Source organism: Chrysochloris asiatica, unplaced genomic scaffold (genome assembly GCF_000296735.1).
Source record: "Chrysochloris asiatica unplaced genomic scaffold, ChrAsi1.0 scaffold00007, whole genome shotgun sequence".
Classification (NCBI taxonomy): domain Eukaryota; kingdom Metazoa; phylum Chordata; class Mammalia; order Afrosoricida; family Chrysochloridae; genus Chrysochloris; species Chrysochloris asiatica.
The window spans coordinates 7,319,466-7,343,144 of NW_006408525.1; the positions used below are offsets into that span (position 1 = coordinate 7,319,466).

Sequence of the window (23,679 nt, forward strand, 5' to 3'; positions counted from 1 at the left end):
TCCAATATCTGGTGATTTCTTTTTTTACTTGAAAACGGGGAGGAAACAAATCCAAGATGAGGATCCTTTTTTTGGTACCAGATTTTTGTTAGTATACATTTATTTGTTTCAAGAAGTAGTTGATAACATAAAATTTGTTTGTGGTTTTGTTTTAAAAGTTGAAGAGTTATTGGTTGTCTAGTTTTCTAAAACACGAGAATGTAAGGTAGAAGCTTAAGGGTTTTTCCTTCTAACTACATTCTGTGGTTAGCAGTCCAATACTTATCCTATGGCCCCTCACCAGGATTCATATGATTTCTGGGTGGTGGTGGTTATGTGCCGTGGATTTGAAACCGACTCATAGCAACCCTGTACAGCGTTTCTGAGGCTGTAAATCTTTACGGGAGCAGAAAGCCTCATCCTTCTCCCGTGGAACAGCTGGTAGTTTCAAACTGCTGTCCTTAAGGTTTGCAGCCCAATTCATAACCACTACGCTATGAGAGCTCCTTCTAATTTCTGGGTAGCAAACATTATTTCTTATAAGTTTTCATATTCTTGATATATATTATGTGTAAATATGTATATTGTGTTCTAGCTATTACATTTTTTAAAATTCATATAATATATTTTGCTTTTGATATCTCAAGTGAGCAAAGTTTTGCTAAAGGTAATACAGAAACGGCTGCAATCATACATTGACAGAGAACTTCCAGAGGTTCAAGCTGGATTCAGAAGAGGCCGTGGAATGAGAGATATCATTTCGATGTCCAATGGATCTTGGCTGAAAGCAGAGAATATCAGAAGGATGTTTACCTGTGCTTTATTGACTACGCAAAGGCTTTCGATTGTGTGGATCATGACAAGCTATGGACAACATTGAGAAGTATGAGTATTCCAGAGTTGTTCGAACAGAACATGGGAAGAGTGGATGGTTTAAAATTAAGAAAGATGTGTGACAGGGTTGTATTCTTTCACCATACTTATTCAACCTGTATGCTGAGCAAATAATACGAGAAGCTGGATTCTATGAAGAAAAACGTGGCATCAGGATTGGAGGAAGACTCATTAACAACCTGCGATATGCAGATGATACGACCTTGATCGCTGAGAGTGAAGAGGACTTGAAACATTTACTTATGAAGATTAAAGAGCACAGCCTTCGATATGGATTACATCTAAATGTCAAGAAAACAAAAATCCTCACCACTGGACCAATAAACAACATTCTTATCAATGGAGAAAAGATTGAAGTTGTCAAGGACTTCATTCTTCTTGGATCAACTATCAACACTTGCGGAAGTAGCAGTCAAGAGATTAGACGACGTATTGCACTGGGCAAATCTGCTGCACAGGAACTTTTTAAAGTGTTGAAGAGTAGAGATGTCAGCTTGAGGACTAGGGTGCGCCTGACCCAGGCCATTGTGTTTTCAATAGCCTCATATGGATGCGAAAGCTGGACAGTGAATAAGGAGGATCGTAGAAGAATTGATGCCTTTGAGTTGTGGTGTTGGAGGAGAATACTGAAAGTGCCATGGACTGCCAAAAGAACCAATAAATCTGTTTTGGAGGAAGTGCAGCCAGAGTGCTCCTTGGAGGCCAGGATGGCTAAACTTCGTCTATCCTACTTTGGACATATTGTCCGGAGGAAACAATCGCTGGAGAAGGATGTCATGCTGGGTAGGGTGGAGGGTCAGAGAGAAAGAGGAAGACCCCCAATGAGATGGATCAGCCAGGTGGCATCATTGATGGACTCGGGTGTGGCAGCGGTAGTGAGGTTGGCCCAGGATCGGACATTGTTTCGTTCTGCTGTGCATGGGATCGCTATGAGTCGGTTCCGACTCGATGGCACCTGACAACAACAACAACAATTTTGCTTATCATTTTTAATACTCTGAAGAGGAATAACACAACTATCTACAACGATAATAATAGAGTTCATGAAGTTCATTGAGGTTTTTTGTTTGTTTTCACTTTTACATTTGACAAATCATACATGTTTCCTATCAATGATTGCAATCTCCTCCATGCAACAATAGCTTTTTTCTCTGTGGTTCCTATTTCCTGTCCATCCACCTTCCATTACCTTCTCAATTTTGTCCATAGGTAAGTGTTCCTCTATTGGTTTTGAATGATAGACCGTTCCATCATTCATAGTGAGCAGACCTTACTAGTGTTGCTTTCCCTCCTATATACCTATCTACTGCTTGGCTAAAAGATGGACCACTAGGGTGAGTTCCTTTCCAGAGCTGAAGGGTACTTGAGGGCAATAGTTTTCAGGTTCCTCCAGTCTCTTTCTGACCTGTAACTTTGTGTTTTGTTTTCTATATTCTGATGCTCTATCAGACCCCTTGTAATGGCATCCCTTTCAGAACAGTTGGTAGTGGTAGCGGGCACCATCTAGTTCTTCTGGTCTCAGTGTTGTGGAGACTGATGTTCACATGCTCCATTAGTCTTTTGGACTAATTAATTCCAATCCTCTTCAGTGATCATCACTGTTGTTTTTTATGCACATGGAGAGACTGATAGCTGCACCTGAGACAACGTCTCATGAGCTTCTAAGATCCCAGACTCCACTCACCAAAGTAGCATATTGGTTTTTGGACTGCTGTTGTTGTTAAGTGTTGTCAAGTTGGTTCTGTACCTTAGCAACCCTGTGTAAGGTTTCTGAGGAGCAGATTTGTGGTTCGAAGTATTATGTTATACCAGTTGACCCTGGTATCCCTGGGACTGTGGTCCTGAGCACACAGGCTTATCAATTCATTGCCTTAAGATGTATGATAATATCTAAGAAGTTTTCATCATTTTGCTTGCTCTATGTTCCACCACATTCATAGATGTGTTTGTAGGAAAATCAAATAACTATGTATAAATATATTCTTTTAAATTTTTATATATTTGTAGGATATATAAATATATGTATATGTATATATATATATATATATATACTCTGGTAGCGTAGTGGTTACGAATCGGGCTGCGAACCTTAAGGTCAGCGGTTCGAAACTACCAGCCGCTCCGCGGGAGAAAGATGAGGCTTTCTACTCCCGTAAGGATTTACACCCTCGGAAACCCTGTACAGGGTCGCTATGGGTCGGAACCGACTCGACGGCACATAACAACAACAACAACAATATATATATATGTGTGTGTGTGTGTGTGTGTGTGTGTCTATCTATATATATCCCACACTTCCTCCCATACACACTTAGGCTGTGAGTCTGTGTGTCTGAATGCAGAACATTGTTGTTCTGAGATTGTATATATCTCACTATTTACCTCTAGTCCCTTAATACTTCCCTATATCTTCACCTGTCTTCATCATCCCTATGCCAACCTCCCTCTTCTTTTTTTTTTTTAAATAAAGGTTTTTATTTTGGATTGAGTCAAAGTTTACAGGGCACATCATCAGTTTCACATTCAACCATTCATATAACTTCTTTCATTACATTGATTATACTCCCCTCCGTATATCATCAGTTAACAGTGTTTCTCTCTATCCTCTTTAGCTTTTTTTTTTTTTGGGAAAAACTTGCCTTTTTGGAATTTACAGTCTTGGCTTTTAGGGAAGGTTTTTACATTTATCTGTGGATATCCAGGGCTCATGTATGAGCTTACTAACAACCTCCCTCTTCTTGTGTATTCCTCTCTTCCCTTCTTGTAGGTTGCCATCCCATCACTGAAGTTACTATGTATCTACCATCTAGCCAGTGAATTACTTTCCTTTCCCTCCCACCCCTGGTAACCATCATAGAATGTTTCTTTTAGTATGAAAACCTTTTCTTAATAGTGATCTCATACAATAATTGTCATTTTGTGATTGACTTATTTCACTCAGCATAATGTCCTCCATGTTATGAGGGGTTTTGCATATTCACCATTATTCTGCAACATTGCATAGTATTCTATTGTGTGTATGTACAAAAGTTTATCCATTCTTCCATTGATGGGTATTTAGTGTGTCACCATCTTTTTGAATAGTGCTGTGATGAACATTGGTATGCAGATATCTACTTGTTCCCTGGCTTTTATTTTTTGTGGATGTATATCAAGTAGAGAGATACTAGATCATACTTCAGTTTTATTTCCAACATTCTGAGGAAGCACCATATCGTTTTCTACAATGATTGAACCATTTTACAGTCCCACCAGCAATGTAGGAGAGTTCCAGTCTCTCTCCACACCCTCACCACATTTGTTGTTTTTTGTTTTACTTTGGTATTTAATGCTGGTGTGAGATGATAATCTCATTATTGTTTTGCTTTGTATCTCTCTAATGGATAATGATCATAAACATTTTCTTCATATGTTTGTTTTCTGCCTGATTATTTTCTTCGGTGAAGTGTATATTGATCTTGTACCCTGTTACTCTGCTGCTGTATCTTTCAGTGAGTTCCAATAATGTCTTGTTGAATCTTTGGGATTTTTCTATGTATAGAATCGTTGTTGTTAAGTGCTGTAGAGTTGCTTCCCACTCAGCGTGACACTGTTATGGTTTCCAGGGAGTAGGTGGTGAGTTGGTGGGTTTGAAATGCCAACCTAGTGATTCACAGTCCAGTGTTGATTCTATAGTGCCACACCAGGGTCCACGTATAGGATCATATCATCTACCAATAGAAGAGTTTTACTTCTTTGCCAATTTGGATATCTTTAATTTCCCTTTCTTGCCTTATAACACTGGCTAAGACTTCCAGCTCAGCATTGAATAAGAGTGGTGATAAATGACTTCCTTGTCTGATTCCTGTTTGCAAAGGGAATGTTTTTAGGTTCTTTGCATTGAGAGTAATATTAGCTGTTTGATTAATTATGTTGAGGAATTTCCTTTCCGTTTTTATTTTATTGAGTGTTATCAGGAATGGAGGTTGGATTCTTGTCAAATGCCTTTTCTGCATCAGTCGATATGATCATGTGGTTCTTTTCCTTTTTATATTTACATTGTGGATTAAATTGATTCCCCCCCCCCCAATATCTGAGCCATTCATACATCTCTGATATGAATCCCACTTGGTCATGATGTATTATTTTTCTGATATGTTGTTGAATTCTTTTGGCTACGTTTTGTTGAGAATTGATTCTTGCATCTGTGTTCCTGAGAGATATTGGTTTTTAATTTCTTTTATAGTGATGTCTTTATCTGATTTTGGTATGAGGGATATGCTTGTTTCATAAAATGTATTCATGAGTTTTCCTTCTTTTTCTATATACTGGAATAGTTTGGGTAAAATTGATATGAGTTATTTAAATGTTTGATAGATTTAACCAGAAAAGCCATCTGGGCCTGGACTTCTTTTTGTTGGGGTTTTAAATTAACAGATCAATTTCTTCTTTTATTATAGGTATGTGTAAGTTTTCTGCTTCATTATGTGTTAGTTTTGGTAGGTCATGTTTTTCTGAAAATTTGTCCATTTCTTCTAGAATTTCAAATTTATTGTAGTACAGTTCTTCATAGTGTTCTGTTACTATCCTTTTTATTTCCATTGGTTTTGTTTTTTATGCATGCTGTTTGCATATTTTTCTTCTTTTCTTTAGTTAGATTTGCCAGTGGCTTGCCAATTTTATCAATCCTTTCAAAGAACTGACTTCTTGTTGATTATTTCTATGATTTTTCTGTTTTCTAATTCATTTGTTTCCACTCTAATCTTTATTATTTATTTTCTTCTTAAGGTAATAAGTAGGCTTACTCTGCTGGTCTTTTTCTTATTGTTGAAGATGATGTGTTAATGTGCTCATTTTGGCTCATCCTTCTTTTTGGATGTGTGCATTTCTTACTATAAATTGCCTTCTAAGCACTGTTTTTGCTGTGTCCCCAAAGTTTTGGTATTTTGTGTTTTCATTTTCAATTTACTCAAGGAATTGTAATTTGTTTTTTATTGCATATTGCATTTAAGCAGAGTGTTGTTCAATTTCCTTGTATTTGATGTGGTTCCTTGTTCTTCCTATTGTTGATTTCTAATTTTATAGTATTGGGATCTGAAAAGATGCTTTGTACAAAGGTGAGTCAAAAATTATCCACACCATCCATGCCTACAGCTGATGATAACATTAAGTGTGCGTGTGAAATGACTCTGTCGAATAGATGAGTGATAGTAGATTATGTGATAAGGCATTTGCAGATCAGCCATGGCTTTGCCTATGAAATGATCTATGAGAGAGTTGGGTTTAGAAAAGTTTGTGTGAGATGGGTTATAAGGTCAAGTTGGTTGATTGTGTTGTTGAGTTCTTTTGTGTCTCTGTTGTATTTCTTTCTAGTTGTTTTGTCCTTTATCAAAAGTTGTGTTATAAAATCTATTATTGTAGAGTTGTCTCTTTCTTTCTTCAATTCTATTAGAGTTTGATTTATGTATTTTTGAGACTTTTTAACTGGGAGCATAGATATTTATTGTGGTTATGTTTTGTTCAATTGACACTTTAATCATTAGATAAAATTTTTCTTTGTGTCTTATGCTGGTTTTTGCCTTAAAGTCTATTTTATCAGAAGTTACTATTGCTACTCCTGCCCCCCCCTTTTTTTTTAAATTGCCATTAGCTTGATGTATTTCTTCCCTTCCTTTGATTTTTAACATTTAGTAAAATTATTGATAGCTATGAATTGATTGCAGTCATTTTGCTGTGTGTTTTTTTGTGGTGCTGCTGTGTTCTTTGTTCCACGTATTTTTCTTTGTTGAGTTCATTTTGTTTGTGTATTTTCTTGCCAATTTAAAATAGTCTGTTTTATCTGGAAATATACTTAACTTCCTTACCATTTGGAATTCTTCAGCTATACTTTGACTTCTTTTTGCTTTGTAGTTGTCTTGATAATAAGTAGATTTCTCTGATTCTTTATTTTAAGTCTTGTAGTTTTGTTTTTCTTTGTATATTTCTATATTTGGATTGAATTCTGGGTCATGGTGCCACGTATGTCAATATCTAGTTGTTGTTTGTTTTTGTTGGTTTTCAGTCCAAAGGACTTCCTTTAATACTTTTGTAATATTGGTATGATTTTTATGAATTCCTTTAATTTCTTTTTATCTGGAAATGCCCTAATTTCACCATTGTATATGAGGGGCAGATTTGCTGGGTATATGATTCTTAGCTGGCAGTTTGTTTCTTTCAGAGTTTTATATATATCTTCACATTGCCTTCTTGTTTGCATGGTTTCTGCTGAGAAATCAGAACTTAATCTCATTGGTTCCCCTTTGTAGGTATTTTTAGTTTTTCCTGAGCTGCTTACAAGATTCTTTCTTGTCTTTGAGTTTGGAAGGTTTGATTATGATATGTCTTGGTCATTTCCTTCTGTAATCTCTCCTGTTGGGGGTTCATTTAGCTTCTAGAATGTTTGTCTTCTCATCTTTCACCAGGGAAATTTTCTTCCATCACCTCTTCAGCTATCTTTTCTGTGCTTTTATTTATCTCTTCTTGAATTCTGATCACCTTTGTGTCATTCTTCTTCATGGTATCTCCCATGAATCATAAGCATTCTTCAGATTTTTTTCATTCTTTTTTCTGATTGTTCTTCGAACTTAGTAGTACTGAGAGATTTATTTTCAAGCTCACTAATTCAGGCTTCCATTGATTTCAATATATTGTTCATTTCTGAAATCTTAGTTAATCTTCTGAATTTATGTTTGCAGGTTTTGGCTTGTCTCCAGAACTTTACCTAGTTTCTTTGTTTGATCCTGTAGTCTTTTCCTGAATTCTTCTTTGTTTTACTTGACCTTTATGTCAATCATTTGTTGTTTCTTCGTTTGAACAGAAATTGTCTCTTTCTATGAGAATTGTGATGGTGTTGTATTAGTATTCTGTTGATGAATGTATGTTGGTGTATTCTTAAACACTCCCCAACTATCTCCTGGTGGGTTTGATCAGGAGATGAGCTTGTGCCGTGTTTGCTGTTTATTCAACTCAGTTTAGGTCAAATTTGGCTGATGTTGATTCTTGTTATTGATTTAGGGATTCGGTGTATAGCAGATTTTATTGGTTATTGCCCAAAGGATTGGGCCATGGAGGATAAGGCTTTGGCTGGAATGTATGGACATGGTTGCTGTCTCTTGTTGAGTGAGACAAGAAGAGAAAACACACACAAGAGATAAGGAAAGGTAACACAAACCAGCAGCTGCCAGACGCCTAGATGAGAATATTCTGGAGTCTTCTGCCAGCCAAGGACCTCACATCATGGATTGGTAAAGAATGAGACAGTAACACTGAACCTAGATGGAGTCAATGGTAGGGCTAGGTGTTGTCAGTTCTGGGCACCCACACCAAAATTTGTTTGTGCAGACCCCAAAGCAACTGGGGGATCAGGATATTTCTGTTCCAGAAGGGACCCGAGGACTGACTGGAACCAACTCTGTGGTTGTGGGGTAGGTAGCACCTGATTCCAGGTGCTCGATCTAGCTCCCCACACACTTTGATGTGACTTTACAACCTGAAGAGCAGGAGCCGGCCACACCACTTAATCTGTGTGAGCCACAGGTATGTTTCTGTAAAATCAGTGTATTTTCTTGTATCTGAAGCCTCTCACAGAAGCTCAAGATGTCCGGCCCACGAGTATAGGTCACCAGTTTCTCTTTTTTGCCATGTCTGCTTAGCTCTCTTTCATAGTAAGTGTTCAATCCACTCCTTATCCCTTCATCTAAAGCTCAGAGTTCCAGAACTGTCATCTGAATATGTTTCATTTGGTTTTCCATATCTTTATTATAGAAGATCCATACAGCGTTTCTGCCTTCAGCAAGTCCACCATCTTGCTGCCTCCCACTCAGATTTTTTGTGTACCACAAAATCATGCACGAACTTACGTTTGTATATCCAGTACCTTCAATGTTGACTAGTACAGTGTAGACACTCTGTAAATGTGTTTTGAAGGAATGAGTATATTAACTCAATGTGCTGGTCATTAATTTGATAATGTTTTATTAATTATTTGATGTGGCTTTTTAGACGTAACCTTGTGTCTGTATGTTAAAAAAGTGAGAAATTTGGGTGAGTGCATATTTAGTAATAGCATCCTCTTTCTTTGCAAATATTTTTATAACACAGGAAACTATGACTATTACATGGCCTGATAAAATTATAACGTGTTGTACCATATGACTTATATTATTTCTCATAGAGCTCTTAAGCATTAATATGTTGCATTATACTTGTGTTTCTTTTTTTTGGTAGGGGCTTTCACCTTTTGAAATCAGCTGAGGAGCATAGAATTGCTGCTCCTGCTGCTGCTTCTTTTCTCTCCTTTTTAAATAAAGATGACTTTGCTGCATCACCCAAGCCCATTGCCTTCAAGTCAATTCCTATAGGGATACGGGTCAGGACCCCACAGGGTTTCTAAGGCTGTAAATTGAAAGAAGTTGACTCCCACATCTTTCCTTCAATATGTGACTGGTGGGTTCAAACCACGGACCTTATTCTCTGTGCTTCCAGGGGTCTGTATTGCATCTTGTTTATGTTAAATTGGGAGAAAAATCGAAATAACTATGTGTTATGAAACTTAAACCCTGTTTAAACATTGCGTTCCATTGCGCTGTGTATTTTGGAAGTAGTGTTAATTAATAGATGTTGGTTCTTTTCCGTATAATAAATGTGAGGCTATAAAATTACCTGTACCAGTGACTAGAAAGAAGTAGAAAAATTTAAATAAGTTAATAATGGAGATATTTATCTTATTTGTTGTTGTTGTTAAGTGCCATCGAATTTGTTTCAACCCATAGCAACCCTGTTAGTGTTTCTGAGGAGAGGCTGGTGAGCTTGAACTGCCGACCTTGCAGTTCAAACTGCCTTTGCAGTCTAGCGCATTAACCCACAGAGCCATCAAGCATACTTACAGATTTTTTAGTGGATGTTGTTGTTAGTATCATTGAGTTGGATGTAACTCATAGTGACCCTATGCACAACAGAATGAAATATTGCCCAGTCCTGCTTCATCCTCACAATCTTTGTTAAGCTTCAGCCCTTTGCTACTGCCTCTGTGCAAATCCATCTTGTTGGGGGTCTTCCTTCATCAGCCCTTCACTTTACTGAGCTTGATAGCCTTCTCCAGGGACTGGCCACTCCTGATAGCATGCCTGAAGTATGAGAGATGAAGTCTCACCATCCTTCTACTTTCTAAGGAGCACTCTGGCTGTACTTTTTCAATACAGATTTATTTGTTCTTCTGGCAATCCATGGTACTTTCAGTATTCCGACACTATAACTCAAATGCATCAGTCCTTCTACAGTCTGTCTTATTCACTGTCCAACTTTCTCATGAATATGAGGCTAATGGAAATACCATGGCTTGGATCAGGCACACCTTTGTTCTCAAACTGACGACATCTTTCTCTTGAACACTTTAAACAAGTCTTGTGCAGCAGATCTGTCTAATGCAGTATGTCATTGATTTCTTGATCACTGCTTCCATGAGTGCGTCAATCTTTTCTCCATCTATCTCCGTGTTATTTATTGTTTCCGTGGTGAGGATTTTTGTTTTCTGTACTTTGAGGTGCAACTCATACTGAAAGCTGTGGTTTTTGATCTTCACCAGTAATTATTTTAAGTCCTCTTCACTTTCAGCAAGCAAGGTTGTATTATCTGCAAATTGCAGGTTGTTAATGAATCCTGATGCCATGTTCTTTATTTATATAATGCAACTTCTCAGATTATTCGCTCAGCATACAGATTGAGTAAATATGATGAAAGAATACAACCCTGGTGCACTACCTTCCTAATTTTAAATCATTCAGTGTCCCCTTGTTATTTTAGTACCACTGCCTCTTGGTCTGTGTACAGGCCACTCATGAACACAAGTAAGTGTTCCAGAATACTCGTTACCTGCAGTGTTGTCCATAGCTTACCTTGTGATAAGCCACACAGTTAAAAGCCTTTATGTAGTCAGTAAAGCACAGGTAAGCATCTTTTTGGTGTTCTCTGCTTTCAGCCAAGATCTGTCTGATGTGACTCAGCAATGATATCTCTCCTTCCATGTTGTCTTCTGAATCCATTGTGAACCTCTGGAAGTTCTCTGTTGATGTACTGTTGCAGTCATTTTTTAATTATCTTTAGCAAAATTTTACTTGCAAATGATATTAATGATGTCATCTGATGATTTCCACATTCCATTGGGTCCTCTCTCTTTGGAATGGACACAGATATGGATCTCTTCCAATTAGTTGGCCATGTAGTTGTCTTCCAATTTCTTGGCATCGATGATGCATAAGTTTGTTGGAAAATTTCAATTTGTATTCCATCAATTCTTCGGGTCTTTGCTATTGCCCTCGGTAAAGTAAAAAAAAAACAACAAAGTAAACCCCATAGATTTCTAGAAGTTAATTTAATATTCAGTGTTAAATTTAAATAGAGAAAGCAAGTTTTATCGTAAAAGGATAGTTTTAAAAATCTGGTTTCTGTATAAAGATTTGTAGATTAGATTTGAAGGTCCACATAAATATGTAATAATTTTAATGTAGTGGAATGAGTATACTACTCTCTTCTTTGGAAAAAATAGAATATTATATATAAATGGTGGTGGTGTTGGTGGTGTGCCATGGAGTTGGTTCCGACTCATAGCAACCCTGTACAGGGTTTCCAAGGCTGTAAATCTTTATGGGAGCAGAAAGCTCATCTTTCTCCTGAGGAACAGCTAGTAAGTAGAACTGCTGATCTTGAGGTTAGCAGCCCAATTTGTAACCATTACACTACCAGAATTCCTTTTATATTTGAATAGGAAGTTAAAAACTTTGTTGGGTCTAATAAAATGCAAAAGCATGTGACTTTATGGATCATAACAAACTATGAGTGGATAACATGAAGAACTAGAATTCCAGAACACTTAGATTGTACTGATGTGGAATCTGTACATAGTCCAAGAGACAGTCATTTGAATAGAACAAGGGGATGGAGGGATACTGAAGAGTTTAAAATTAGAACGTGTGTATCATGATTATATCCTTTCACCATGCTAACTCACTTTGTATGCTGAACAAATGAATTTGAAAGGCTTGACTATATGAAGAAAGATGTTGCTTCAGGATTGGAGGGTGGCTAGCAACCTGCAATATGCAGATGCCACAACCTTGCTTGCTGAAAGAGAAGAGGACTTGAAGAACTTCCTGATGAAGACCAAAGTCTGCAGTACAAATTACACCTCATTATAAAGCAAACCAAACAGAAACAAAACAAAATGGACCAATAAGCAACATCATGATAAATGGAGAAAAGATTGAAGTTGTCAAGGATTTCATTTTCCTTTATACTCAGTGCCCATGGAATTAACAGTCAAGAAAACAAATGCTGTATTTCATTGGGCAAATCTGCTGCAAAAGACTTCTTTGAAGTGTTAAAAAGCAAAAATGTTCATTTGAAGACTTAAGATTTACCTGATCTGGTCATTGTATTTTCAATCACCTCATATATATGGGAAAGTTGGACAATGAAGACCAAAAAAGAATCGATGCATTTGAATTATGGTATTGGCAAAGAATATTGATTATACCATGAACTGATAAAAGAACGAACAAATTTGTCTTAGAGAAAGCAGAGTTAGAATGCTCATGAGAAGTGAGGATGGTGAGCCCTTGTCACGTGCATTCTAGATGTGTTATCCGAAGGCAGCAGCATTCTCTGGAAAAGGATATGTTATTGGTATTAATTGCTGTCCAGTCGATTCTTACTCATAGTGACTCTGTACAGGGTTACAGTTCAAACAGACTGGCTGTGTGGTTGGTGCATTATCCTGTAGCACCACACAGGACTCCAAGAGAAGGTTGTAATACTTAGAAAAATATTAAGTTAGTGAGGAAAAGAGGCTGACCCTCAGCGAGATTAATTGGCAAAGCAATTGCAACACATACCAATGTGTGAATGGTGTAGGACCATTGAGTAGTGAGTGTTCTGTTATGCGTGGGTCACCATGACTCACTGAATCAGAACTGACTGGCTGACACCTCACAACAACCAAAATAATAACATTTGAGGTATAATGATGGGGTTGTAGCTTTTACTTAAATACATACTTACCTTTATATATGAGTAAAACTTGTTTAATAATAATGTTGTGCCATTAACTAAAAGATAGTGTTTATTCAAAACTCAAAAATGCTGTTAAAACAATACTCCACAAATAGGTTTGTAGAAGATACCTCTCAGTAAGGTAGAACAAAACAAATGAACAAGCATTACTGTACCGTAAGGTGATAAGTCAGATTTCCTTTTAAGAAACTTTGTGGGTTTGTACCTTGATAGTATTTGTAGCTTCTGAAGGGTACTATTTATAGTCCAGGATTTTTAAGTAGAAGAATTTGTTTGTGAAAGTCCTGAATTGGATCAATCTATAGATTTCCTATATGCAAGAAAAAAATTTTAAAAACTGATATATAAAGTCTTAGAAAATATATCAGCAAAATTAAGTAGAGACACATTTTCAAAAACAGTATTTAAAGAAAATTTATAGCTTGTCCTTGCATTTTATTATAATTTCTCAATTAAATTATGTGTGATTGAAATAAGAATGAAAGACCTGTTTATAGAGGCTAAAGAGAAATTAGAGCATATATTCTTTTTATTTTTCATTGTTGTGTGAAATTATGGGATTCTTGTAGTGGTTAAATGTACCCTAAATATATAAATTTGTACATCTTTATGGAAGCAGATAGTCTCATGTATCTCCTTCGGTGCCACTGGTAGTTTCGAACTGCTGACTGTGAGATCAGCAGCTTAACTCATAACCACTACACTCCCAGAGTTCCTTGGAAATAACAATTGTTGTTGTTGTTGTTGTTATGTGCCGTGGAGTCGGTTCTGACTCATAGTGACCCTGTATAGGGTTTCCAAGGCTGTAAATCTTTACAGGAGCAGAAAACCTCATCTGTCTCCCGTGGAACAGCTGCTAGTTTCGAACTGCTCACCCTGAGGTTCGCAGCCCAATTCATAAGTGGTGAATATTGAGATAATTGACTGTATGTAGATGTATGAATGGAGTTTCTCTCTTACAAATCACAGTGGAGTGAATCCAGGAATTTGCTTGAAAATTGTATCCTTACAATTTTGGAATATCTCTCTTGGATTTCTGGGCTGTCTAAAGGATTTCCCTTTTGAGAATAGGGCATTCTGTTTCGTGAGTTTTCAGCAAGCCGAAAACATCAAGGGAGTTTGGTAAAGGTGAATGGGAGGCAGAGCTATTAGCACTCTTAAAACTTCATTTCTTTTCCACCCATTGCCTTACTGAGCTTTGTGAACGAACAAATGGGCTCACTGAATAACTCCGACAAGTATTGTTTTAAGTATTAATCTCTATTGTATTCTGGAATTGTTCTGATGGAAAGAAAAGATCTAAAAGGGGTAAACAGTCTTACTTATAATACAGTGAGTAGCATGAATTATAGCCCCCTTCAATTGGCCTACACTACACTAGTAAATTTTCAGTATTATTGATCCATTAGGATTATCATTTGTTGTCTCATAGTGGTGTTTATAAAATAGCTCTCATTGAATTAGGGATGTCGTAGTGTCTTTACTTTTTTCTATGAATTTGATAATATCTGAAATGTATGTTAACCTAATAGTTGAGAAATAGAATAGTAAATGAAAGTACAGTGGTCATTTCTGAGGATAAATGATGCCTTTTAATGACATTTGTTCCTAATTTTAATATGGTTATTAGAAGTCAGGACACTGGCTACCCTTGGGAGAATAGTGAGTGGAAGAGAGCAAGAGATGTTTTGGGTTTTGTTTTTGATCTGGGTACCTTATATATTCATGTATGTTCATTTTGTTGATTTGGGTATTTCTGTATATATATTTCAGGAGTATTTCACATTTAAAAAGCAATCATCAATACCAACCGAAGTTTCTGATTTCTCTCTTTATGTTTGGAATTATACTTACTGTGTAGCATTTCACAACAATGAAATGATTTTCAACTATGAAATCATGACCAGTGGTAATAATATATCTAATTTCATACTTCAGTTTGGCAATTAGTTGGAACCAACTTGATGGCACTTAACAATAACAAATTGTTTTAATTAAATTAAACATTGTAGGGATCGAATTTACTTGTGTAGTTTTATATTGGCAAGATTGTTGCTGTTTGGTAAATGCTTGTATGAGGAATTTAACTTATTTTTTTTTTTAATTACCTAAACTGTACTGTAAGGAGCTCTGGTAGCGTAGTGGTTACGAATCGGGCTGCGAACCATAAGGTCAGCAGTTCGAAACTACCAGCTGCTCCGCGGGAGAAAGATGAGGCTTTCTGCTCCCGTAAAGATTTACACCCTCGGAAACCCTGTACAGGGTCGCTATGGGTCGGAACCGACTCGAAGGCACTTAACAACAACAAACTGTACTGTAGTAGACTATGAACTGGACTGCTAACCTCAAGGTCAGTAGTTCAGATTTACCAGCTACTCTGCTTATGTTAAGATACACAGCCTTGGAAACCCTATAGAGCATCATCACTATGAGTTGGAACCAAACTCGATGGCAGGTTACCACTACTAAAGTGATTTATACCAACATTTTCAAATATATTTGACATGACCTGATTGTTAGTATCATACCAATCTCCTCATCTTCCCACATTTCCATTACACTGACTTAAACTTTTGGTGGAAAGAGCAGTTTTGCAAATTATGTGGACTTCTCTGAATTGGGGTTTTTGTTATTCCTTATGTGTATACTGGAGTCCTGGTGTGGTACTGTAGAATAAGCACTGGACTGCTAACCACCAGACGCTCCTTGGAAACGATATACAAGGTCACTTTGAGTCAGAAGTAAGTCAGCAGCACTTAGCAACAATAATATGTATACTGATTTTGCCTGGTAGACTGACTGAAAAGGGGTTGGGGGACAGAAGATATGAGGCAGCCTGGTGTGGAAGGGGGTGGGCAGAGCTTCCTGTGATAGCATTGCTGACAGTCCATTTGCTTATGCCATGTAGTTTATCTCCGTTGATTGTTTTTCCTTACTTCTTTAAGAACTACAACTATTGACCAAATAAAGTGTAACCGACTGTAACAGACACAAGTTTTCTACTTACTGATTATGCTGTTTGTTGAATATGTGATCATTTAATATCTAAAATAGTTTGAAAAATTCATATGTAATACAGTTGTGAGTATCATAGGTATGTATGAATACTGTGAGGGAACTGTAAAATAAGTAGAGACAGTTGTGCCCATCAGAGCAAGCCTCATGGGAATTTGTGCCAACGGGTGGAGGGAACAAGTAAAGCGATCTGATAGAGAACTGGGGATGGGACACAGCCAACATAATGAGAAAGGAGACACCTTTGAATTTGGCTGTACAGAAAAGGTGGCCTTGAGCAGCTGTCTGATACAGAAATCCAAAACCCAGGTATGATTAAGAAAACAAAAGACAAAGAGTGATAGATGTCATTAGTAGTCATTTCCACGGGCCTTAAATTGAAACGTAGATATGGCGCCTCAGGGGAGTAAGCAATCTCTTTCCATTGGCCTCTGGTTTGCCTTTAAAGGAAAAAATATTGCTACTTTTTAGTGTTAGTATGGGTGTCTTTTCATTAATGCTAACACTGAGTAGCAAATAGAAGGAATCACTTTAAACACAAACATGTTTTGAATATTTGCTTTTGATATTTAGAAACAAGTTTGTAACCTTTCTGAAAGGGGATTTATGAGTTCTTGTGAGATCTGGGCTCATTCATTGTTTAAGAAGATATATATAGATATAGATAAAGATAGATAAACAAACCAAATACAATTCAGATGTATTAGGTTTGAATCTCATTCAGCTTTAAGAGGCTTGTTAATGAGCTGTAAAATGAGCAACTAAATCTCTGAAATGATATTTAATATTTCTCTGTTGTTGTTAAGTGCCGTGGAGTCAGTTCCGTTTCATAGTGACCCTGTTATAGGGTTTCTGAGGAGCAACTGGTTAGTGTGAACCACTTAACCTTCTTAAATAAAGAACCCTTAATTTAAAGGGTCAAAAGATTGAGTTGAATTTAATGACACCTGCTTTAAAACAAAATCAAAACCAAAAAACACATCACTTCAGAATGAAACCCTGTAGCTAGTATCCACAATCTTCTGTCACTTCAGTCTTGTTGTTACTGTTAAGTGCTGTTGAGTTGATACAGCCTTAGGTACCACTAGTTACTATTCTGAACATTTCATATAAAATGGAATTATGTAGTAAATGACTTTGTCCTTTGGCTTCTTCTCTTTAGTTTAATGTTTTCAAGGTTCATCCATGTTGTAGTGTGTATCAACACTTTATGCTTCTTTGTGGTCGAATAACATTCCATTGGATGATGTACCATATTTTATTTATCCATCCGTTAGTGATGGACATTTGAGTTGTTTATACTTTTTGAACATTTGTGTACAAGGTTTAGCGTCTCATATGTTTTTATTTGTCTTCGGTATATATTCAGCAGGAGAATTGCTGGACACATGTAACTGATGAGAAACTTGCAGATTGTTTTCCAAAGTGGTTATATAGTTTAACAGTCCTAACAACAGTATGTGAGAATTCTAGTTTATCCACATCCTCACCAATACTTGTTATTATCTGTTATCTTTTAGATAGAAATTCAGGTAACTAGTCCTATAGATATATGATGAAGTGGTATCTAATTTTGAATTCTACTTTGTTTCTTTGATGACTAATGGCATTGATCATCTCTTAATATGCATATTGGCCATTTGAAAATCTTTGAAGAAATTTCGTTTCAGATCCTTAGCCCATTTTAAAATTGGGATATATGTGCCTAATCCAAAGTCATGGGCATTTACTACTGTGGGTTTTTTTTTTTTTGTGTGTGTGTGTCTTTTCTTTTAAGAGTAATAGTTTTGCTCCTACATTTAGGACTTTGATCCATTTTGAGTTAATTTTTCTATATTGTGTGATGTAGTAGCCCATTCTTTTCCATATTAATGTCCAGTTGTTCTCATATCATTTGTTGAAATGACTGTTTTTTCCCTGTTGAATAGACTTGGCATTCTTATTGAAAATCATTTGATTATAAATTTGGCTGTTTATTTATTTAAAGAAAAGCCTGAAGACTTTTGCATTGACCTTGCCAAGAAAAATAGACTAAGTATTACAAAGTAGTTAAATCTTTCGGTTTTCAGAGTGATTTCAGGTCATCTACCTGTGTGCCTTCTTAATTACTGGAACAGCATTTTTCCTAGTGGAAGTGTCTTCATTAGGGTGCTTTTCTTGGATTTTGTTTTTATTTAAATTTGGAAATTCGGGTCATCTTAACAGCCAGTTCTCCTTTGTTCATAAATAATGTAAGCATGTTAGGATTACTGTTAGCCTTATAGAGGGCCATTCTGCATCCCCCAATTGTTTTCAAAGATTAACTGAAGGAACAAGTTAATTTTTAAAAGAGTCATGCTTATAAAGTTGAGATAGTGCTGAGTGGCTGATGTTCTGCTGATTCTAGCTATAAAATGTTTTTGGAAAGCAGTTAAAATAGTTTTTCATTTCAATACACTATAATTTTTGAGGTCCACTGAGTTTCTAAAAACATCAGACTCAAAAAGTAAAATGAAAAATTGTAAATTAACTCTTCTTTTAGGAGCTTTATTATTTGTAAGGGTACAGTAATATCACATTACTCAGATGTCAGAGTTCTATAAACCTAAAGCCTACCAAACACATAACTCCAAATCCTGGAATAGACAGCAATTTTTGAGCAATGAAACAAACAAAAATATGAGCGTATACACCTTTAATTTTATTAGACATGTGGCGTTCCTTTCTGGGTAATTGTTCTCTTTTAAAAATGAAAGTGTCCTTTCAAAATAGATGTCAGTTCAGGAAGCTCAACTAAAAATTGCTCAGTAATGGAGCCAAAAGACATGTGTGTTTCTTTAGTACTTGTGAGCAAAGTAATACTGACATACTCATCAGTGATGCCCAAGTGTTCCTCAGATGCTTCTGAAATAGAGAAGCATGTTATATACATTTATGAAAACTTTCAGTTAGTAAATGGCTTGAAAATGAAGGATCTGGCTCTTAAGGACATGCTATTTGGAATTTGATAGTTTGCTATTGTCTAATCACAAACATAGATGCAAAAATTTTCAACAAAATCCTAGCCAATAGAATCCAACAACAAGACAGAAAGAAAAATTCATCATTATCAAGTGGAATTCATACCAAGTATCCAGGGATGGTTCAGTATTAGAAAGACAGTCAACATAATCCACCACATAAACACTACATTAAAAAAAATTACATGATCTTATCACTTGATACAGAAAATGCATTTGAGAAAATTCAACACTTATTCCTGTTAGAAACACTCAACAGCATAGGAATAGAAGGGAAATTCCTCAGTATAATTAAGGGCATATCTACAAAGCCAGGAGTCCTGTTGTGACGTTATAGGATACACGCTGGGCCTGCTAAATACAAGTATGTGGTTCAAACCCACCAGATGCTTCTCAGAAACCCTGTATAGGGTTGCTATGAGTCATATCTGACTTGACAGTGCATAACAACAACAACATCCCTGTCAAATGGTGAGAAAGTGAAGCCAGTCCTCTTGTGGACAGGAACCAGATGAGGATGCCCTATATCACCACTCCTATTTAGCTGTGGGCTAATGTGTCAGGTTGCAAAGTCAATTGAACTGCTAGGATGGTGGTTCAAGCTCACCAGCTGCTCCTTAGAAACCCTATACAGGGTTTCTGTTGAGTCGGAATTGACACAACAGCACTTAACAACACATTTAGTGCTTTTGATCTTAGCCAGAGCTGTGAGCCAAGAAAAGGAAATGAAAAGCATCCAAACTGGCAAAGAAGGAAGTACAACTGCCTGTCTGCAGGCAATATGATCCTATACTCAGAAAATCCCAGAGACTCAGCAAGCATGATTGGCAGTGGTAGTGGTAGTCGGGTACCATCTAGGTCTCCTGTTCTCAGAGTCGTGACCCCATTGTATCGTTTCTTTCTGTTCTCTCATCATTCTTGCCTAACTTTAGAACTTAGAGGCTTATGATCTTTAAATTATTCCTTTTAGCTTCTCTTATTCTAAGAATAGCTCTGTAAAATTTCGACTTTAAATTAAAGGTGATTAACGGTTCTTTCAAAAACATTTTTCTTACTAGGACAGATACAGAAATAAAGTTATATAAAGGAGGAAGAAAATGAAAGCTTTACCCTTATTTATATAATGATTAATAAAATGGGAATTTTATCTTAGTCTAAAGGAAATAAATAAGCATTTCACTTTACTGTTTTTTGGAACCAACGTCATATGAAACACGAACAGAAAACTTATTCAGAAATTTCTCAATATTGTCATTTTGAAAATTTCAGGCTGCTATCCTTGTCCAGGGCCAAACATGAATCCTATTGCTCTTGGGAGCCGCTGGCTTGCTTACGCAGAAAACAAGGTAAGCCATGTGTAATATAGCAAGCTTTGAAAGACTTTCTCTAATGATTACTGACCAAAAATTAATGCTTAACTTTGTTTTTTCTTTGGTTTGATTGTAATTGTCACAATCCATAATCTTCTTGTACACTTTCTTGCTTTTGATCAGCATTTGAACTCTGCTAAGAATTTGTAAACATTTGACGGTTGTCTTTGAATCAAGACTCTGTAGAACTTGATTTTCTAGACTTTTGTTTAATTTCCAAAGATCACATTGAAGTTATTTCAGTTGCTGTTGTTAAGTGCCATTCAGCCGATTCTAACTCACAGCGACCCAGTATAGGATTTCCAAGAGTGGCTGGTGGGTTTGAACTGCCAGCCTTGCTGTTAGCAGTCTAATAGTTATCTTGTAGTACCACACCAGCTTATTTCAGTATTGGTATTTAAAAATTAGCAGTTGATGTGAGGGTTAAAAGGAGCCCTAGTGGTACTGTGATTAGGCGCTGGACTACTAACTATGAGGTTAGTGGCTCAACCCACCAGCCTATCTGAGGCTGTTTTCGGAAATTGTATAGTATCACTATGAGTCAGAATTGGCTTGGTGTCAGTGGATTTGGTTTGATTTTGGTGAGGCCAGAAATCAGGCACAGAGTAATTTGTGGCTTCATTAGTACATTGGGGGTCTGAGGCATATAATAATTTAATTGACCTTAAATATATGCTTAAAATTAGATTCAAATTAGAGTTTTTAGCCATTTATTTGAATAATGGAATGGCTAATCTTATCTATTAAGGTCAGTATAATACAATGAAGATGTATTTATGCAAGGTTAAGTAAAAAATGATTACTGCAATCGTCCCAGTCCACTATTTAACTCTCTGTTGTTGTCATACTGTTGTTGGTTTGCATGTTGCAAACCGGTATTTGAAGTACAATTTGTACAACAGGTTTTCCGTATGGATTACACTTCAATGTAAAGAAAACAAAGTTCCTCACAACTGGACCAATGAATAACATCATGGTAAATTTAAAGTGTTCAAGAGCATGTGAGTTATGGTGTTGGAGAAGAATATTAAGAGTTCCATGAATTTGCAGAAGAAAAAGTAAATCTGTGCTGGAAAAGTACAGCCAAAATGCTCCTCAGAAGTCACAATGGTGAGACTTCATCTTTCATACTTTGGACATGTTATGAGGAAGGACCAGTCCCTAGAGAAGGACATCATGCCTGGTAAAGTGGAGGGTCAGCGAAAAAGAGGAAGACCCCTAAGATACAGGCTGACACAGTGGCAGCAGCAATGGGCTCAAGCATGGCAACAATTGTGAAGACGTTGCAGGACTGGGCAGTGTTTCAGTCCGTTGGGTGGGGGGTGCTATGAGTCAGAGCCAACTTATGGCACCTAACAACAACCAAAGGAATTGTTGTAGTTCATACATACATGGTTTTATTCTGAACCAAGCATGTTTAAACATGTCTCTGTGATCAGTGGACGGCTGCTGGCAAGGTCTCTCGGTGATACACTTGTCTTAGGCTCACTACGGTACCATCAAAGAACAGGTCCAGTCAGAACAGTGGTTTCTGAGGGCATCTGCTGGGCCAGTTAATTTCAAGGCAGAGAGGTTAGCTCAGTAAGTTCTGGTGATGGTTTTTGTTTTTGATTCCAAAGGGGTTATCGTCATAGATATTCTCTAAGGGCACAGCGTAATCACAGGGAAACGTGCTAGTGAGAAAAACACAAGGAAAGTTGCACGGAGAATTTTTTTCATCACACAATGCACCTGCTCATTCTTCACAGCTTATAAGGGCTGCTCGGTGAGAGTTTCATTGAGAAACCTTACCCCATCCACTCTACAGCCCTGAGCTTGTACCTTCAGGCTTCTTTTTGTTCCCCAAACTTAAAGACCATTGAAAAGGAGCACAATTTGAGTCCCTTGAGGATGCCCAAGCTGCCATTTTGATGTATAAATTGAAGAGGACAGAATTCTTCAGGAAAAGATTAAAGAGCTGGTAATACCACCTTCAGAAGAGTATAGGCCTAAATGGAAGATGTGTTGACAAACAATAGCTTTATATTTTGATATTTCTGTTTAATACAGGTTTCTATGGTTTTGTAGCAATGATTTTTTACCTATACTTAGAGTTTTATTTATGTTTACTTAAGCTAATGTTAAATTTGTATATTTGGGAAAGAATTTGAATCCTTTTTAATGTCATTTTATTCTTGTCTGTGAATGCAAAATGAAAACTTAAAAAAAAAATCAGGCTTCTAAGACAATTAGTATGTTTGCTTTCATTTTTGCCTGATCTAGCTTGAAAATAGTACAAAATAGTACATATTCTTAAATATAGAAGTTCTTCACAAAATTGAGATATGATGAGTAAAGTTATTCTTTGAAACTAACCTCTTTAATACACAAACTCAAGAAACTATTGAAAATTATTTTCTAGATGAATGATGTTGCTGTGTGCCTTGGATGATACTGTATCCAAAATTCCCGTGTGCAACAAATAGCTATTTTGCATCTCAGCCAGTGCTGTGCTCTTCTCTATCTTGTTCTTTCTTTGTATTTGCTAGTGTATCTTAAAAAAATAAATAAATAAATAAAATTATTTCCTATGTTGACAAGTGGTGTATAATTCAGTGTGATGACATCATGATTTCTTTTAATGTTCACATCTGCAATACATTTCTGATGAGTGCTGAACACATCCTAGATGATGTATAATTGTCACTTGCCTGTTATAGTTGTATTCTAACATGCGAGAAACTGCTTATTTACAGTTGGCAGTAGTATGCAAATAGTTCTTGGAAAAATGGAATGAAAAGATAATGGTATGTTTCTATAGACTCTTTGAAGCCCTCTCATAATTTTATGTATTGCCTTCAAGGAGAAAGAACTTTCCTCATAGATTGATAACCTGTCTGTGCTTTTAAGAGAAATTTGCCAATAATATCTCGTCTCATATATTGTTGTTGTTGTTGTGAAGTGCTGTCGAGTTGGTTCTGACCCATAGCGACCCTGTATAGGGTTTCTGAGGAGCAGCTGGTGAGCTTGAGAGGGCAGAAAATGTAGTGGAAATTGCTAATCAGATAGTTGTGCTACCCTTGCAAGAAAATTTCCGTAATATTTTCATAAGAACTAGCATTGATTACCATTTTTGGATTGTTTGAGCTTGTGATCTCAGTGTGAGTGACACAGTCAGTGAAAATGTCCTGTGACTGAAACATTAAGCAAAAAGCTTATCTTGGTAAGAATTTTTGGTTTTCTACTGCTTCTTTTTTTTAATGCTTTATTGTGAATTATGTGATAGTTTACATGCCAGAACATTAGCTTTACATTCATCCTATTGTATATTATTTCATTGCCATGGTTACAATCCCCTC

The 23,679-nt window shown here is 36.6% G+C and overlaps 1 protein-coding gene across 2 annotated transcripts in view; it reads left to right on the forward strand.

Moving 5' to 3' along the window:
* Positions 1-23,679, forward strand: part of BCAS3 (breast carcinoma amplified sequence 3) — a 701,971-nt gene that overhangs the window by 163,602 nt on the left and 514,690 nt on the right. For both annotated transcript variants that reach the window (XM_006832356.1, XM_006832357.1), the window contains exon 10: positions 20,241-20,317. In XM_006832356.1, coding sequence (XP_006832419.1) covers positions 20,241-20,317 — 77 coding nt within the window. The remainder of the gene's footprint in view (positions 1-20,240; positions 20,318-23,679) is intronic.